This window comes from Betta splendens, chromosome 9 (assembly GCF_900634795.4).
Source record: "Betta splendens chromosome 9, fBetSpl5.4, whole genome shotgun sequence".
Classification (NCBI taxonomy): domain Eukaryota; kingdom Metazoa; phylum Chordata; class Actinopteri; order Anabantiformes; family Osphronemidae; genus Betta; species Betta splendens.
Genome location: NC_040889.2, coordinates 23,244,847 through 23,265,130, shown reverse-complemented (window position 1 = coordinate 23,265,130; position 20,284 = coordinate 23,244,847). Strand labels below are relative to the sequence as shown.

General features: G+C 45.1%; 1 protein-coding gene across 7 annotated transcripts in view; it reads right to left on the bottom strand.

The window, feature by feature from the left end:
• Nucleotides 1-20,284, bottom strand: part of grid2 (glutamate receptor, ionotropic, delta 2) — a 299,555-nt gene that overhangs the window by 112,431 nt on the left and 166,840 nt on the right. For all 7 annotated transcript variants that reach the window (XR_008695665.1, XM_055511913.1, XM_055511912.1 and 4 more), the window contains one exon: nt 11,816-12,021. Coding sequence is in view for 6 of the 7 variants with exons in the window: in XM_055511913.1 (XP_055367888.1) it covers nt 11,816-12,021 (206 nt within the window). In the remaining variant the exon portion in view is untranslated. The remainder of the gene's footprint in view (nt 1-11,815; nt 12,022-20,284) is intronic.

Below are 20,284 nucleotides of genomic sequence, written 5' to 3'. Positions count from 1 at the left end.
ACACACACACAGAAGTTCTGCAAAGACAAACTGAACTCGCACATTTCCACAGACTCCCTCCCACTGCTGCAGGTCAGCCACCACTTTTTATTAGAAAGCTACGGACACGCTCGCAGAAGAAGCGGCCCAACCCGGTCCAAGGCTGCCTGAAGATGACGTTCATTTGCATGTGTGTGCGTGGGGGGGTAACCTGTCTGTGTCTGGAGGTGGGGGAGGATGATTGGTTTAATCAAACCCTCCGCTCCGCCTGAAAGACATAAAGCTAAACTCAAAAAGAGCAGATCATGATGCTGGAGGAGGGCGGCGTGGAGGAAGGGCCACACAGGCAAAGAGGAGATGCTAATTTAAAAACGACAGATGCTCTGTTTTCTGCTCAACTCCAACTATTTTTCCTCAGCCTTAGCCCTCACTTATCCATTTAGCCTTTTTTCTGCTGAAAAACCAATTAAGCCAGTGATTAAAGAAGGCCGATTTGATAGGACTGCGAATTGGAACTTAATTGAAAAAGACTATTTGTTACTCTATATAGAGAGCGCGGCTTCATGAGGAAAAATAACATCCAACACGGTCGCATTTCACATAGAGGAGGTTCCTTAAGCAAAATGATATTGTGGCTGCATTTATTAAATTTGAACCACAACCCCAATTTCTGCAAAACGCTGGAGTGGTTGATTCGATTAGAACAGTATTCAGCAGCCTATGCTACCAGTGCAACCTGTTGCACTGGAAGACAACAACCATAATATGGTAAAAAGGATAAACCATAAACTATCAATATCACAAGTGTGATGAAGATGAAATGTTACACTGACACACAATGTCACGTGATCCAACACAGAGAGGTTCATCATTTCATATTAGCATCAAACAAATTGTAACCAAATGTGACAAGACTAATCAATTCCTAGAAAGCCTGTTTTCCCACGTTTCCCAGTGTCACGACTTAAACGCTACCATTTCTAAATTAAACTGGTTGGAGTCAAGGCCTCGTTTGCTCACTTCCTTTCCCTTCAGCCCTTCCTTAAACTCTCCTGTTCCCTGCGTGTCCTCCCTGTATGAATTAAGCATTTGGCGCATGCTAACGGGGGCATTTTCTGCCTGATACATCATAACTGCTGCATGTCACTGCTGCCATTTAGGCTTAATGTCACTCGCTTCGCTCACGACAGTCCCACGGTGCGTCTTACGCAACCTCGATTGTGCGCGCGTCGTTGTCGAGCGTGTGTTGTTTGTGTGTTTGTGTGTTCCGAAGGGAGGGTGTCATGCAGAGGACAGTCCATTTTGACTCTCTGCTGTATGGATTTATATAGTCGGCTGGAGAGCGGTGAGTTCAGGCTCGCGGCGCGCAAGCCGACACACAAACACATGTAAAAAGGCGTGACACAGTACAAAGCACTAGTCCCAAGCCTGTTGTTCATTCTCCATTATCATATTCTACTGTATGAATAAACAAACATGCATCCTACATAGGGAATGAGTTCATTCCCTATGTAGGATGCATGTACATGTCACTTGTACATGTACATGTACAAGTGAGCACCATACTACAGTACGTAGGTAGAGCACTTTTCTGCTCAAATACTACATGGAGTAATGCATGAGAGGTTTGACAATAAAAGTTTGGCCTTTTGACTTTAAAATCTAGAAGTTTGGAATATGTTTTTTAGCATAATGACGACAGCTACAGTAAAGCTCAGAGACAGGCAGAGCTAAGCAACAGCAGAGCAGCCAGAAACAAATGGACAGTAATACGAAGAGGAAAACGCAGAACAGACATTCACAAAGTGTCAGGTGCGTCTTTGATTTGTAGTTTCAATGAAAAGTCATTGTTCATTTGTGTCAGTCTTTGATTTTCACCTCTAAATTAAAGAAAAATGCTGTTTGTTCCACGGTGCAGCCGTAACTTCATTATCACAGTATGTCAGTTTGATAGCGAAAACAAAACGTTGAGATTTACACATTAAGTTAAAGATACAATATGACAGAACAACACAAACACTGAAGCGAAGTTCACGAAAGGTCTCGCAGTTTTAATTATGAAACTCACCAGTCACAGTCTGGTGACAACTAAAATGACAAATTTCACACATTAACCAATCTGCAAAACAAACAGTTCACCGCTAAAAAGCTGATAACGCAGATCACGTCCCGATTCCTCGACAGCTAAACGCCTGACGCGCTGGCGTGCAGAGCAGCACGCATTTGTGAGGTTAAAGGCTAAAAGGAAGAGGCTGCACAGTATTGTTGTTTTTTAGCGCATCGCAGACGTTTGCAGCGGCTGATGGTGGAGTGTGCTCACTAAGGAGAAGCCTCCTAGCAGTACAGTATCAACGGGGACGCTGTGTTGGTTGTGGGCCTCGGATGCACTGGACCACACTGTGATATGAGTCAGCGTGGTGTCAAAGGCCCGTGTGAGTCCTGGCAACAGCTAATGACTCTAAATCACCACCATTACTGTCTGTTTAATTAGTGTGATGCAGCCGCGGTCACACGCCACTGATCTACAAAGTCTATGAAGGCAGGGAGGTGGAGAAACACTCACCCTCTCCCGCTCATGGTCTCTGTGTCCGTTCTTTACTCAATACCGTCGTCTCTTTGCTGAGCTCATATGACAGGCGTCTCCGCGAATCCACACACAGTTGCACAGACGGACGTCAGTGTCAGGAGAAGCCACCAAAAACCTCATGCTGACGAGGTTTCGCCGCGTTCACCAAAGCGCCATCAGCATTATTGATCAATCGCTCACGTCCCGACGAAACGAAGCAACAGCGGCCATTTATTTTTTGTGCGCTTTCAGCAGACGTGTCTCAGCAGCCGTCAGGCCCTTGTCCTTCTCAATCGCTCCTCTGTCCATTCGCCTTCCCGTTCGCTCTGAAATACACAGTAATATGATGCTGGGAAAGCGAAGGGCTTCAATAGCATGTGTTATGATGGGAAAGGGTAATGGGGCCAACATGCGGGACATCCATCATCCCCAAGCTGTGTATGTGTATGCATGTTGGCCTTTCAGTGTATCGATTCCAGCCCAAACACAGCAGGAAACACACACGCAAGTACACCCAGCTGCACGAATGCACCGCAGCCAAGTCCATTAAGTATGAAGATATGCAGCCTGACATTTAGATATAAACAGATCAATGGCTGGAACAAATAGAATAAGGTGGCGTGCCTAGGTCTAAGGTAAACAGTTTAGTGTAGGATGCAGTTCTGTGTGTGTAGGATGTGTTCCTGCATTAAATGACTACAGTCGCCACTTTGTCCCCTGACAGAAAAGTGTTTTGTTTTTTCATTTCACCCCCATGTGACACTACACAGGTCCATTAGTAACAGGTGACTGTGGAGTCGGCGTTTGTCAGGCAGATGGGCTGCGGATCACAGCTTTGTACCACATCTCATGAGGTAATTGTCAATCACCTAAAACAATGTTTACAATGTGTGTCGCGCTGCAAATCTTCCACCTGCTTCGCTGCTGCAATTAGCGTCCTGCAGCCGCAATAGACTCAAAAAACGTGTAATTAAATGGTAAAGTAACTCACTGGTTGTGGCAAACATCAAAGTCTAAAAATGGACACTTACATTGGTCAAATGCTAAAAGCTAATTACTGAGCTTTCACTTCATTATAGCTGTTTAGCTTCACGCTTTCTATAGTGTGGTTACATAACGGGGAGGAGGAGCAGCTGATGGGGATTTTGTATGAAGATCAGCTCGTTTACTAGTAAAGTTAATTAGTAAAGTTTGAGTAAAACCGCATTGGAAGTGAAGTATAATGTATAAATATGCGTCTAACTTCTCCTGTAGAAGTTGTGGGAGATGCTACACAGAGTCAATGATCAGCCATCAGTTAAAATACCCTTGAGGAGCATTTTTTACATTACAGTAAAGTTTATATTAAGCCTCTAGGTTATAAGTGAATGCTTGACTAAGAAATTATGATTTCATCTACTGCTCCTCAATGTAAAGACTATTTATTTTATATTCTGCACTCATACTTCACAAAAAAAGCTGCTGATATTAAAACAGTAAAACATTTAATGGGTCCCTGTACACTCCAGCTCCTTTATGCATCTAAGCATGGGCCACTAATTCCAAATAGGGCTGTTTATTCATCTGGATGCAGCGTCAATACATATGAAGTAGAATATGACACACTCATCTTTAGCTTATCGGTTTTTACTGGCCACCGTTAAAAATTGGGATGGGGGAACAGCTCAGCAGACCAAAGCGAGAGGTCATGACAGTGCAGTGAAACGCGGGGCAGAGCGGAGCAGAACCCAGGTGAATGAAGAGATTAACCTGTGCCCCAACGCGTCGGAACCCATAGCAGCCCATATTTCCTGTGGCAAGGTCAGAGGCGTGAACTGGGAGGCCGTGTTCGGGTTTCAGATGGAGACAGAGAAGCCGTCTACGGTATGTCCATGTGTGTGTGTGTGTGTGTGTGTGTGTGTGTGTGTGTGTGTGTGTGTGTGTGTGTGTGTGTGTGTGTGTGTGTGTGTGTGTGCTGCTTCCTCAGCTACAGTAAGCTCAGCGTTGACCCAATATAAGGTGACTTCACTGGTTTTGTCCACCGGTCCGTCCGAAGCGTCCCTGCGCTTTATGAAACAGCACCACATGTGAGTTGCAGGTTTATCGATGTGTCAATCAGAACACATGTTGTGTACAACACCAAACAGTGCACACACACACACACACGCACGCACACACACAAAGGCAGAGGGTGTCACACAAAACAACAAAGCCCTGATGTCGTCTGCTGGCAGAGGATAATACAACCTCAAAGCCAATAACTGCAGGAGATAAATCCTCCCTCCTTTAATCAACACTACAACTGTATTGATACAACTATTTATCAGTATCGATAAAAATACAAAAAGTGCCCCGTCAGCAGACAATGTTAAAAACAAGCTTAGCATATAAAACAATCAGGACCCTCTTTGGCTGCACTTTGTCAGCCTGGGCAAATGACAACCTGTGTGTAGTTTCAGCAGAACAACCTTCCACAGAGCTTCAGGCGTGAAAGCAGCTCGGCACGACGCAGATGAATAAAAATAATACTGTGAAATGCAGCAAACGTCCTCATCGACTCAGATGTCAGATCCCAAAACAGATCACATTATTATTATTAAATTCACTCTTCACCTGTACAGTACATAGATAAACACACACACACACACACACAGCCGTTATCACGACAAGTCTTCAGTTACAGCTACAGTCAGCAAGATTCAAAGGGATTAAACCGTGACCTGAGGATGAAGCATTCAACAACACAAATGTTGTTAAATTTTTAACAAACAGTGCAGCTACTATTTGAATTAACTTACATAATGTTCTTTTATTTAAAAAATAAAAAAAATGACAGAACAGCACCTTTCAGTTACGTCTGCTGCAGCCTGAGCTCAAACACAAACACAACAACACAAACACAAACCCGATGAGTGATTGTCGTCTGCTCTGGGGCTGGACAATATGTGGCCTCTGAGAAAAGCTGCAGTCCAAACACTCGGAAAGCTTGTGCCAGAGTGCAGATGTCAGATGCTCCTCTCGGATACGACAAACGCGCCACAGGCTTCGGAACAGAACGCCTTCTGCTTGACTGTCAGCTCTTGGTATGACAGCGTATTTACAGCAACTCTGATGAAACATTGCACGCTGCTAACGGTTCCTGCATCTTTCTGTGGGTCTTCCTATCCACCATTATTTCCCCATTTGTCATTCTCCACTGAACACACTGTCTCCCAGCCTGGATTCTACTCTCACACAACGGCTTGGCGCCATTTTCGATTCCACTGTGCTTCAGCTTCCTCTGTGTTTCCCCTTTACTTTCGTCCATGTGCTTTTTTGCCAAGACAGTTCAGATTTCACAACTAGTACTTAAATAAATCCCATAAGGCAGTGATTAAAGGAAATGAGGCTGGAATAACCTGGACGTTTGCATAGTGGAAAAAATACAGTATTGATGGAGATTGTGTCCCAAGTTAAACCTTCTGCCTTCCCATAAACTTTTTATTAGACCAGAATAAACCCGGTAACCTTGGTAACTATGAACAAAAAACATCCTCAACACTTTCATCCTTATAAAGCTCATAAGACACAACAGGATTAAGTCCTAAACCTGCCGCCGCCTTAATAAACAAAACTCTAAATGTCATTAGAGCTCGTACAGTACGGGAGGCAGTGTGTGCATTTGTGCATCTGTGAGTGTTGGGAGGGAGTTGCGAAAAGGCCAACGACAGGCCAACACACCTGTATCATCGCCGCTCACCGACATCCCCATTAGCGGTTGCACTAACGGTGGTCGATAGCTGCACACACACACGCACACACGCAGGCACGCACACACGCACACACACGCAGGCACGCACACACACACACACACACACACACACACACACACACACACACACACACACACACGCACACAGAAGCCAACCTCTCAGCCCTTAGCAGCAATGTTCTATAATCACTGTACTCGGGGCTTCATGTGCACAGATAAAGCCTTAATGTCATCACACACACACACCGACACACACACGTCCTGTTTGTTAAGATAAGCACATGATGCCACCTCTGTCTGCTAATAAAGTTCAAAGAGAGAACGAGAGCCAAGACCTTGAGGTGTCCTTTAACTTGGATCTCTGCGCCGCTGCATCTGTCCCGTGTGAATGCATGAATTTAAATGAGCACGCGCATGACGCCACCATCCTTAAAGATAATACGGAGAGAAACCTGTTAAAAATAGACACCGGAAGCCTAATCACCGGCCGCTCTGAAGGATGACTCACGCACCGCGCTTCGGCTGGAGAGCCGGGTCGTCCGCTGAGCACACAACTGGCAGCTTGACCTCCAGCCTCGTCTTGCACCGCGTCAATGTGCCCAAATTGCTTTGTGCAAACGGGCGGCTGAGTGGTGTAATTGTGGGAGACAATTAAGGTCGCGTGTGGGATGTGTTTGCGCTAATTGTGTCTTTGCGCCGCCTCCCCATCGGTTGGGTCGACAGCTTCCGTGAGGGAGCCGGCGAGAGCTCAGAACCAGAACTGGAGCTGCAGCGAAGAGAATGTGTAGGTTTCTGCTCAGTCCTCGGGGTAGAATTACTTCAACTTCACTACGCTGGTATGTGCTGGAATCAAACCTTCCTCCACAACAACAAGCCCCGTTTTGCACCCCCAGCTCGTGTGAACATTATTACCTCATGTTGACAAGCGAAGGTGCCCTCATTGCTTCCCTCTAAGCCACCGAGCATGTAAATCAAGGCGCTTTGATTGTCTGCAGCCTGGTGTGTTTTCTGTGAAAGCGGGAAGCGAGTCTGCTGTGACAAAGACGCCACAGACACACACAGTATCAAGTAGCTTAATCCCGTCTTATTATTATGACATTTCTATGACATTTAAAATATGACGACGACTGATATTTCTGACATTTATCAGCAAGTGTTGTGGCGATCATGGCTGCTGCAGTAGCTGCGACTGCGTATGAGAGGCTGAGACACAAGCATCGTTACTGTGTCACCGAAGTCACGTGAGATGAGGACAACTGTGTGTGTGTGTGTGTGTGTGTGTGTGTGTGTGTGTGTGTGTGTGTGTGTGTGTGTGTGTGTGTGTGCGTGTGTGTTGACACAGTCTAAATGCCACTTCACACAAGGTACTACTCCTTAAATATCATCATGCAGCACTTAGAAAGCGCGATTTGTTCCTCTGTCATTGATTCTTCTTTCTTTTCCACTAATGAGGACGCCACTTTCTGCTTCCACCCCACTGCCGCTTCCCTTGATGCCTTCCATTCATTTACTCTTCACATTTTCATCCTTCACAGTCTCCATCATCCATTTAAGGCGTTTTATCTCCTCGCCGCCTTCTGCCCTGGCCTGCTAAATCACTCTTCCACTGACCTCTAGCGAGGCGCAAATCCAAATTTCAAAGTCATAAAGGTGTGAGCCATGCATTTAGAAGGAAATGGAGATAAACAAAAAAAGCCCTGAGCTCCACTTAGCCGATAGGAGGTCCATTAGTGCTTAAAATACGGAAGAAGCACTAGATTTAAAGCCAGCACTTAACCTCAGCACCAGTCTTTGGGCTGTGGGGGGAGGATGGAGGACGCTCCTTCTATCAGCTCATGTAAACATCCCATCATGACAAAAATCAAGAGTCACATCTACAGCTAAAGCATGAAAAAATACATGGTCTTCTGTATATATAGCAAACTTAAAGCTAAAACATGTTTGAATAATCATCTATGGCATCATGACATCATATCCCACAGATTTCCTGTTTCCTATTTGACTCCATGTTTTCTCTCCCAGGCACATATTTCACATGACCAAAATGAGGCAGCGGTAATTCATTAGAAACTGTGGAAAATTCATGCACAGGATGTTGATGAGAAAATACATATTCATCAGTGGCAGCGGAGCAGGGCAGAATCACAACATCTGATTTAAGGCTCCATTAGCTGTAGACGTCTGCTAATCCTGACCCCTTCAGGGTTGATTGTAGACGACGAATCAAAATGGAGTTGAAAAGCTGATCAGATCTGTCCAGAAATGACTATCTGCTTTGTGGAACCTGTTGGATGTCCCTAATTATACTGATCCACACAGGCTGGCCCATGTTATACAGTGAGAGGAGACAGAGGAGTGACAGGGTTATTTTTACAGGACTTGCTCCTTTTGTCAAGGCCTCTTTTTCTAAGGGTGAAGCTTTATGTTTTACAGAATACACTGTGAAGTGGCTGCTGGACAGTCTCACCCACCAGATCCTGTTACAGGACTTCATTTTTATTTAATCTGTCCTCAGGAGAGCTGCCAGGTTTGGAATTTGACTCTCCCCGACCGGATTTGATGATATAATCACTACATCTAAAGTTAAGTGATGCACTTTAGTCGAATTGTGTACAGAATTTGAATAAACGAAATCATCAAGAAACAAACTGTGCGGAAAACAACAGAGGCGCTCGCAGAGAGACGGATGAACAAAGAGCAGAGGAAGCATTGTCCTGAAGCTATGACAACAGCTCCACAACTTATTCAGAACACAGCTCCCAGCCGAGCCACCCACAGTGACTTTAACAACAAATTTCCACCCACAAAGTTTTTTAAAAAGTTCCTCTGGTTCTAAACGGCTTCTCCTCAGGATGTTTCAGACATGGGAGGAAGAGGCCTGGATCATAGGGCCTTTATAGACGCAGCGCTTCTGTCTGAGTCTAGGGAACTGTCAACAGAGAACCAAACACAACTGGAGGTTTGATGGAATGTCTCTCCTCCAGTGCAGGACGTCAAACTGGAACCTCCAGCTTCACGTCACCTGAACCTAAAGGGCAAAGGTCAATGCGACAGCAGGCAGACACTGCGGCAGGCGAAACTTAGGCAAACGCGCTTGTAGTGCATGCAGCCGCATGCATTATTCAGCATGTTTTATGCTGAATATTCGCCTTCATGTTTCATTTGCGACATCTGTCATCTCTGGAAATATCTTTAACTCGTTTTAAAGTCCGTCAAGTAAGAAATTCCAGCTAAAGAGAAAATAGTCCCAAAATGGCAATGCTTTAATATTTCAATGCTCTGAGATCAAACGGCAAAATTCATATTTTCCACTTCTTTGCATATCTAATACGCAGTCTATGTGTATGTGTGTGTGACAGAGGAGGAGAGACAGAAGATAAGATAGATCCACCTGAATGATTTGAAATCATAGAAATATTATTTAATTTTTTAATAATAAGACTTTTTCTCATTCTATCAAATTAATTCACTTATTTTTATGCCCTTTAATATTTTTTTGGATACTCAGGTCTAACAATTTCACATTTCGATAATTAAACCTCACAGGCATATCTAAAAGCATTGCAGCGTCGTTGTAATGTTCTTCATTGTCTTGCTTGTTTTCTGGGAACAGACAAACGACGGCGAGTGAGGAACCGGCCTTGTTTCCGCTCCACACGGGAAAGAGCATTACTGCGGTGAAATGTGTTTAAGGTTCAGGGTTAGAATGAGGTGAGCCTGGTGTTAAAGTGTGAAGGGAAAGCGTCTTGACGGAGAGAGATGACTTTGACATAACAGCACATATTTCAGGAAGACAATAAACACAGAATCAGATTGTTTCTGAAAGTGGGTTCTTAGTATGTTATGTATTAAAGTCAATAAAACATATATTTATCCACTGTATCTCATATGTCTTTGCAGGCTGGAATTATGAGGTTCTGGAGATATAGCCATTAAATGAGCCTTGGTGGCAATGGCTGGTACAGTAAAGCAACCTATCTACAGAATGGGCCACAGTGTAATGTAGAAAACGAGAGGAGGGTGTTTGTGTAAAAGCAGCAGGTGAATGCGATGAAGGATCAGCTCTTCCACTGCGACGACATCACAACTGAGCCTTAAAACCCCAGAGTCCTGGAAGCAGCAGGACACGTGAGCATGTTTAGGTTGTTTTACCATTAAAAGTTACACCGGCCGCGTCTTCACAGTCACTTTGAGCCGTAAAGACAGTCACAGGGAGCCGCGTTAAGGTCATCGAAGGCCTCTAACGACGCCCACTCAGCCGGCCGTATCGGCCATCTCCCTTCGGCCGCGTCTGGTCATTTCGGAAGTGCTTTTAGTTTCCATCGAACATCGAGGTCTGATGCGTGGGGATTAGGAGGCGCTCTCTGTGACAAATGACCTCGCCAATAACACAACAGAGGTGCAGCGGCGCGGTCCCGTCGGCCGGCGCGTGCCTTTCGGTCCCCGTCTGCCTCGCCGCCTTATCCCACCTCCTGATCTCACCCGGGAGAGCGAGAGAGGGAGAGAGAGAGCGCGAGCGAGCGAGCGCGCGAGATGCGATCATCAATCTTATCCACCGATCTTCACTATCTCCCCACACTTCATCTCAGAAACCCCTCTCCACTTGATGTCTGACCAAATTAGATTAAATGACTGCTTTTGTCAGGAGAGAGAGAAACTCATTTGGGTTCGACTCACACACTAAAATGGAGGCTGACACTTCCATATTGTATAATAGCTGAAGCAATTTTCCACACCTATTGTGGATTAGATCTCATGGAGCGGACGAATGAGTGATAATAGCGAGACACACAATTGCCAACTTCCAAATATTTTGAGTCCTCTTGTCCGTTCCCTTTTATTTAATTTATTAGAGGCATATTTTCTTTATAGATCTGGAGTCGAGATCGGGGAATTTCTGAATTAAGGGTCAGACATAACTATGACCATGACCGGTCAATGAAAACAGTCATTTTGTCCTGGAGACCAAATTGGAAATTATGGCCGCTGCATGTGTTGGACGATATGTGATACACGTGTTGAGCCAAAAGTGATTTGTCATCATTCTAATGCCTCATTATGTCAACTTAGCCGTGACAGTTCTAATATTTACATCCAGTAGTGTAAAATAGGGCAGAAACAGCAGATGAGGCTTCAACAAACACACTCCACACAAACTTGGTCACAAACAGTGACAGTAACACACGTACAGACGCAACCACGCGCCATCCTTCACTCCCTTCCTGTCACGCCTCCAGCCAAATTAGATTGTGATTGCTCTTTGCGAGGTCACTTTTAATTAAACTGAGATGAGAACATGACACTTGGGATTAAACCCCATCTCAGCACATTGAATTATGAATTCATAACTAATGCTAGAGCCCATTGCTTTCATCCATGACCTCCATATGATTTATGTATAACAGCAAGAGGGACCCTAATAACTGTTCTTCTACAGAGGCAAAGATCACAATAGGACTGGGGAGGACGTGTGTGCGCTGTCTGAGTGCACGTGTGTGTAGATATCGGCTTACATATCAGACACACACACACTTCCTCACCTCGGTGATGAAGGCCTTGGCGGTCGCCGGGCTCATGAAGAGCACGGCCCGGCGCAGCGTGTCCCGGTAGCGGTGCAGCTCCTCCACACGCATCGTCCTAAACATGCTCGTGATCATCATGTTGATGTTGGACTCCACCTTCTGCAGAGACACGTCCATGCCCTGCTGAGAGGTCCGGTCCAGGAAGTCTTCGATGCCTCGTATATCTGGGGACGAAGGCACAGGGATGGAGGTGTGACAAGGAAACCCATTACACAGGAAGCCGCCATCGAAGGCTTTATCTACGTGTGCAGATAGAGCAGAGCACAGACATCACACTACCTGCTGTACTCATCCAATCTTAAACAGAGAAACTCTAAATATATTACATTATGAAATTCCAATTAGACAGATTAGGGGTATAAGGCACAACACTGTTAAGACAGCATCAAAAAACTATTAACACCTTTATTTTTTGCATATTAATAAAAGCAGGATGCTGTGTCACTAATTGCACCATCCACTCCTAATGTGCTACATCACAGGTCAAGGTAATCCTAATTAAGGCACTTTGGTTGAAGCTACCGCTAATGATGTCGGAGGATGTTGTGTGTGTGCTTATGTAAAGCGAGCGCCTAATGATGTATTTGATATGGAAAACGGACAACCCCGCCGTCATTGCCGGTGTCATAGCCAAGCAATTACCTGGATTGATTAGACTTGTTAAGGGCCAGAGGCCTGAGGGGATGATGTGGTGGCATCACATCGCCAAATTGTGGAGGTTTAACAGTGTATTAAGCAGCATGTGGCTCTCACACACATTAGAGACGCGGTGAGACGCCGGCGGAGCTTGGGTTCCAGTCCGAAGCTGAGTCAGATGTGCAACAGTCACGTGGACGCGAAAACGCTGACTCGCATTCCTGAACGTCGTCACTCAGGCCGTACAGCGAGACGACAGCGAGGCCAGTGGGAGGAAGCGGGTCATTTCCTTTTATTTACTGTGTTTCCACTTGTTTGCATGTTTACAGCAGTGACTTTCAGACACATCGCACAACTCCAGAGAAAAACAGTGGGGGGGCTTCGTCCTGTTTACCACAGAGTTTTAAAGTTGGTAGATTTGTACTCATTTCAGATTCTCTGTATGTGTCACTGAGTCCATAGAATAATTATTATTTGAGTCAATCCATATCAACTTGTTAATGGAGACATGCAGCGACATCTTTAATGGGCAAACAACCCTGTGCTAATCTGGCCAGGAGCAAAGACCGATTAAGCCATTAAAACCTAATTACTGTTATTAATTAGCAGAAATTATCATCTGCAGTGATAGATTTAATTATTGTTAACTGCATTATCAAACAACAGCAAACATGAATCGGGTCTAAAATGAAGCCAGGTCACTTGATCACACAGAAGACTGATCCAAGATAACGGTGACTTTGACCACAATGAAGCAGAACCGCATTTATTCCCGCCATCCTGAATCGTGGAACACTAGACGTTCACCACTGTTACTGGAAGCTCGTGATTTCCATATTCATCCCAGCGATGGTGCTGCCATTTAGTGCTAAGTGTAATCAGTGCTGCCAGTGTTCTACGAAAAAGGTTCTGATTACCTTCGCTATGGTTGTAAAGCTTTTCTAAATCAACAAAAATACAAAAAGCTGTCAACAGAAGTAGAAGGAATTTAAAAACGTAGAAAACTCCATGAGCATCGGACCCGATTGCTGGTTCTTATACACATCATTTTCTCAAGTTTTGACTTGTAACCACTACACCATACACAGAGGTACTGTAACATGAGGGAAATATGAAAAATACTAATTTGCCAAAATAATAATTAGATGAAAAAAAAAACCTAATGTTACTTGAAGAAAGAAAATAATGTAAAGTACAGTTCTGTATAGCACAAAACATGAAGCAAAGAAACTGCATCTGTAAACTGTAAGCAGTTCTTCTCTGCAGTGATATATGAGATTCCTCCGTGTAGGAATGTTTTATTTTACATCTGCTATTCAGATATAAAAAAAGAAAAAAACCTCATTGACTTTCAAATGTAGACATGCCCCGGTCCAATTTTACACATTAATAGTCAAACGCATCCGTTTTCCCTCCACCAAATTTTGGCTGATTTCCTCTCTCCTGCTGTTCAAAGGACACGGGTGGAGCGCGCGGTGGCGGCGGCGGCGGCGGCGGCGGCGGCGGCCACTGGCTGTCGGCTGCTTTCCATCAAAGGCTTTCAGGACGCCGCGGCGGAGACGAGACGGGAGGCGCCGATCGGCGACCTTGCCACCAGGTGACCATCTGTTGGAGAGGCGTTCCTCTGGGAGACGGACACGGCACCGGTCCATTAAACCTATGATCACCCATCACTTCAGCCCCTCCCCCCCCGTCAGGGTCCTCAGCTTACTCACTGCTAAGTCTAATAAAAACTTATATTAATTAGCCTTAGTATTATTTGGAAAACTCATGAAGCCGACTGCATGAATCCCTTTTTTTGTGGTGCAGGAAACCAGCTGAGCTACGACTGTTGTTTTCAGCCATTTATGTTTTATTTATAACGTTTATTTCCTCTCAGGACCAGCGCCGTTTCCAAGTGTGTTGAGTTTCCAACACTGCAACAACATGAATATATAAAAAAAAAAGTTTATCCAGCAAAATTTTTCCAGAATCTGCCTCATATTAACGAACATAAAGATTCAAATGATACAATAAACCCGGGCTCCACTGAGGAGGATAATAGCGATTTCCTTTTTAAAGCTCCATCTCCCACCTTGGAATGTGCCACTGTGAATTATGGCTTTCAAGTGTTATACAAGTGGAACTAAAATGCATTATGCAAAGCAAACGCAATCATCTGCAACGGCCCCCATTATTCCTTATGAAACAAGGTTTGTATGGTAAAGATCTCTGCTCCAGACTCCACCCCACCCCCCCCTCCCCGCAAAGCCAACGGTAGCGTTAATGTAGCGTAGCAGCCGGCGGCATGCTGGGATTTCACCTGCATGTACGGGGCCGCTTCTCCGTCTGAGCAGAGGAACCCGCTCGCGTTCCCCTCATCGCGTTCTCTTCCCACCTGGAACCTCCCTCGGCTCCTCTGCCCCGTTTTGGAGACAGTTTTTTACGAGCGCACAAATTCAAACCGCGGACTAGTGTTTCTGTGATGGCTCCTCATCCATACGAACCAATGCTGGGGGCTTTAGGCCATGTGTTGGAGTAAATGTTGAAAATATACTTTAAAACAAGTCGGCGCTGAGAACATTCCTTCCACAGGAGCATGGCAGAGGAAACGGCACCACTGATACGAACTTGGTGAAGGACTGAAATGTTCTAACGGAGCAAAGGGAGGTGTTAACAGATCCGCTTGAAGAGTGAAGGTGAAACATCAAACATCTGCAAACGAGGCTGAGCCGCAGCGATTCCCCGGTTGCCGGTCAGACCCTCCCCCGTGCCCTGTTCTCCCCCTCTCGCTCTCGCTGCTTGGCTTGCAGATCGGATCCACCTTCAAAATTAAAGAAAGTGCTCAGCTCTGGAGCTGTACACTTTTCACTTTGGATCTTTCCTCACAGTTTACGGCCTTTTTGCAGTCCTGTCCTGCTTTGATTCCAGCTTCTTCACTCTGCCCCAGGCATTTAAAGACCGGGCTTGTATTTTTCTGTTAGAACGTCTTGGGCAACGTCCAAGATTAACTGGCAGTGACTTTAGAAGGAGGTTATCTCTACCCATCGATCCATCCCTCCACAGTAGCGGCTCGGCTGAGCTATCACATTGACATTGGCAGTGATTGGCATAAAACTCATTGGGATACAGAGCTTTCGCTAAGTGGTAGAAGAGGCCTATGCAGGACTGGGGCAAGGTGAGTGGGGTCGGGTTTAAAAATTAATTAATTGCAGAGCGTTTTACATGACATAAAGCAGCAGTCCACTACAGGCATCAAATAGCAAGTACAAATACGTCTGTGCTATTGCCTCTCACCCAGTTCTGCTATTAGACCCGCATCTTCATCCATTTGCTCTGTGTTCCCCCTCTGCCCTTTAACTCTGCCTCTCCTTATCCCTGCCCCGGGCGGTTCAGTGTAGTACGGCTCAAAGGCGATGATTCTGAAAATATGACCTGAGCCGCAAAATGGAATGGAGGCCTGTTTTCTCCCTAAGTCGGGGCCTAAAGAATTAGTTCCGCAGCCGTGGCTGAATATTTCAGAGGAGCCGTCCCTCACGATCTAAACCTAAACTTGGGAAGTCTACCTGTACACAAGATGAAATGCTTCGGGCCCCACAGCATCAGTAGTCTTCCTCACTGCCTAGTGCTCTGAGAATCATCTATTCCTTCAGATCTACGCGCTGCCTCTGTCCACCCCTTCTGCTTTATTTTCCTCTTTCGCTCCTTCACTCTTTTTCCCTCAAAGCTCCAGGCTTCACGTTACCAGAGCTCCCACCGGGAGGGCTTGGGAAAAAAGGCTTGGAACCTTTAAGGTGCACCTATCTCCCAAATCTGTCCTGGCTTTTAATCCCCCATCACATCCCACGCGGCTTTTTTTCCTCCGCTCACATTCTTTGAGTGCCTAAACTCCCCTTCACGGCCCTCAGCTTCTTCTTTTCCTTTTCAATTTATGACAAATATTGATCTTGACCTTGCTGAGCCCTAAGCTGATTTGACACTTTCAGGATTGCTATGGGATGATTACCGGTATTGAAGGCGTCTGGAGGGAAGCATGTTTTCCTCCAAAACGTGCACTATTTGAGAGTGACACCGCTGGAGCGGGTTGATGCGATCCTGGACGCGTTGGAGCTCTCCAACCGGCCGCCAGAACCATTTCAGACAGACATTTGTGTCGCCACCGCTCTATTAAGTGTGATGAACACATCCTGAAGGAATCTAGCCTGGAATATACAGATATGCTGCTGCTACTGAGGCTGCTGGGACGTGACGTAGGGGTCCTTCGAAGGCCAAACACGACCTGTGATCAGGCTCCTTTGTCTTTGTAAAGCTACTTTTGGATGTTTCACCTGCTCCTCCATGGACGTAAACTCCTACTCTGGGGTCGCACTCTTTTGTAAAAGGTTTTACATCCCTCTAAGTTGCTCTGTGTTTATCTGGCGCCTGCCTGGCTTTTACTCTGCCCCACCAAATCTGCTATGCCTTCAGATCTCCGTCCCTATCCCCCTTCGCTTTACTGTTTGTTTTCTCTTATATATGCTCGACCTCTTTTATCTCTTTTTCCCTCTTGCTCTCTGAACGATTTTACTCTGGAGAAGACAAACTAAGACATGACCTCCCTGTATAAAGCTTGTAGATGTTGGCTCATGGGTATACCTGTTTGCCTTAGTACCCCCGAATCTGCCTTTATCATCAACTTTCCCATGTTTCTCTTGGCATTGCTTTTATGTATTTTTCACCTCCCACCAGTCTTCTCACCTGCGGCATCTCTGGGCTTAGAGTGAAGACGAAAAAAGATTCATGTGTTCCCCTCCCATCATTCCTTGTTCTCCTTCCCTATAAACAACATCATGCTCATTGCTTTCTTTATGTTCACATCTACTTGGGTTTTTCTGAGTCATCCCAAAATACAGATAGAGTCTAAACAATTAATGCGATAAATATAATATCAGGAGTCAAACAATAAAATGTTAGATTGTCTAGTTCATCTGTCCAGAGCTCGGTCCTGTACATATGTCTGTGTGTGTTTCATATGCTATCCAGATGCTGACCGTGCACTGTTTCCTTCATATTTACTTTGCATGTGCAGCTTAAATAGACAGAGACCAGACGTTCATCTATTGATTTGTCCAGACTGGGCTTGTTGATGAGTGAGCTGCTCCATCACCAATTTGTCCTGCACCTAATGGGTCACAGCAAACGTTTCAGTTTGATAAAAAGTCAAGCCTGCGTTGCTACAAAGGACCACGTGGCACTATTTGAAATGTCTACAGTCACACAGGAAAGTAAATGGACCATAGAGGCTGAGCATAAAAAACTGCACCCAGACACGTTTATTCTGGATCCACCTGTAGTTTGTTTTGAAATGGTCCAAATGCACATATTTGTATTGACATGCAGCTTTATTTCCCACATGCATTAATCCGGTACTGTACGCACACTATGCAGGTTATGAACAGCAGCCTTAAGTTGACTCTTTGTTCAGTGAGTTTCATTACTATCTACAGTATAAGCAGGTGATGATTTCTGCTGAGCCAGCTCTTTACAAGTCGCTTCCTGTACGTGCTCTTTTATTATCTCGCTCACTTTCACCTTTATTAAACAAAGTGCATGTGTTCAGAATATCAGCACTTTTATGGTAACTGGCAACCCAACAAGCCACACGTTAAAAGGGTTTATTTCATGCAGCTAAAACCTTTTACGATTGTGCCTCTGTCCCTCTTGTCATTGGCTAAAAGCAAAACAAAACAAATGGTCTTAATGTCAACAGTGTTGTTTTCAGTGAGTGGCGCTCCCCTCATTCACTCATCAAGGCCAGTGCTGCTGCCACTCAACAGACTGCAGCAGCTCAACTGTCGCTGAGCAGGTTTTACAGCGCAAGGAAGAAACCTGAGGAAACGCTGAAAAGGAGCCGTGGAAAAAAGAGAAAGGCTCAAATGAAGGGATGACGGAGGAGCGACAGACAAACTACGAGACAGAGATAATGGAGTGAAAAACATGTGTTGTCAGTGTCCAAAACGCACCAGTTGAGCTGAAAATGGGGCCTGGAGCGGCTGCAGCGCAGCTTCATTTGAGGGGACACGCTCAACTGTCTGTGCTCTAAAGAACTTTCCTTGTGCAGGGACTGCGCCTTTTGGGAACCGTGCTATCATCTTAAAAGGCCATCTCTGTCTCCTCGCTTTCTCCCTCCTTCTCTCCTCCAACACGGGGTGAGGCCATTAGGGAACAATGGTGATATCTGTAAAGAGCCTTCTGTGGCAGAGAGAACGGCGCGGCTAAAACCCAGAAGATCCATGTGCTGAATCAGCGCTCGCAGAGGGGGAGACGGGGAACGGGAGATGCTGGTTGGTGGTGTGTGTGCCTACATGTGGAGGCTATTTTGTAAATATTATGTATGAGGGGAACTATTCATATTCAGGTTTAACTATTTGATCACAGGTTGGTTTAAACAAAGAATTAAAAGTGGCCGTTCGTACTTTGGGCCTCAGTCGAGGTTAGATTAAGGTTAGCGTGAAAGGCTTTCCCCAGCAGGCATGAATACATTTGATGCTAATTTGCATGCAGCTTAAAAGAAGTTGACCTCAAGTTTTATAAAAGAAGCTTTCACTGGAGCACAAAACCTTGATGCAAATGAAAAAAAAAAACAACCACAACTATGTCAGCTGCTGGATTTCTGTACACGAGAAAAGGCCTTGACCAAACAAATCATGCAAATAACTTTCCGCAAATGAACTTGAGTTTAAGCACATGCATGTTAATAAAGCACAAAATAGGAGCTCTCGTTAAAAAGAGGCCTTGTCAAATCCATATTCAGCATGTTTTTCCTTTACTCATTAATCCATGTTTATTAGAGTCATAATGCATTCGCTGTGCTGGGTTTTAAGCCCCTGTCACTTCACTTTGTGTACCATGGTAAAGAAAAACTGTGCCAATAATGTAACACATACTAGTATTTAGTAGTATTGTATGTACTAATGCACCTATTGAGCATGAGTTCTTCTTTCAGAGCTAAATATTGGTGTTGTTTACTGCACTGACATCGGAGGTGAGGGATTAGCAGAGCCAATATTCAATACAAACAGCTTGGTGGTGCCCACTAGTTAGAACATGCTTTGATATGACATATTCGATACGATGATAAAATGCTCCGATGCCTCAGAAGATTGAGTTTGACTTTGCGGAATGCATTGCAAAACGATTCCGCTGCAGAAACCACACTGCAGATCAATGCATACAACTCACTAATTGTGGTAATTGACTGCAATGAGTGAAACGGGGCCTCATTAAGGCCATAAGAAGTAAATCAACACTGAAAAACCTCATGCAGAAAACTATTACGTGCTATACCTCTATGCACATTAGCTTTTATCATTAGCTGCTAATAGCTAGTGTGACATCCGTAGTTCTAGAGGAGGGCAGCTGAGTGACGAGGTGCACGTGCAGCTTATGCTTTACCCATATTCAAGAGGTGCCGTCTCTCAGCTGCTCTTTGTCATGTTTCTAGGCTACGTACAGTGGCAGCCCTCTGTTGCTGAGGCCTGAACGTCAGCCCTGGTCGCCGACCCTCAGAGCTCGATCACTGAAAACCCATCTGCGGCCTCACCGAGATGCTCAAATGTTTTGGCCTGTCATTCATTCTACACTGTATATAATGGTCAAAGGATTAGAACTGTCTGGTTAATAAATGCACCCATTATGAGCATTGTAATAAACAGGCAGGAACCAGACAACTTTGGGTCAGGACAAAACTGATGCATGCACAGAAAACAGCAAAAATACATCTGTATGGAGGGATGATGCTGTAAGGAGCTGCAGAAACACTGTGGCACTTTA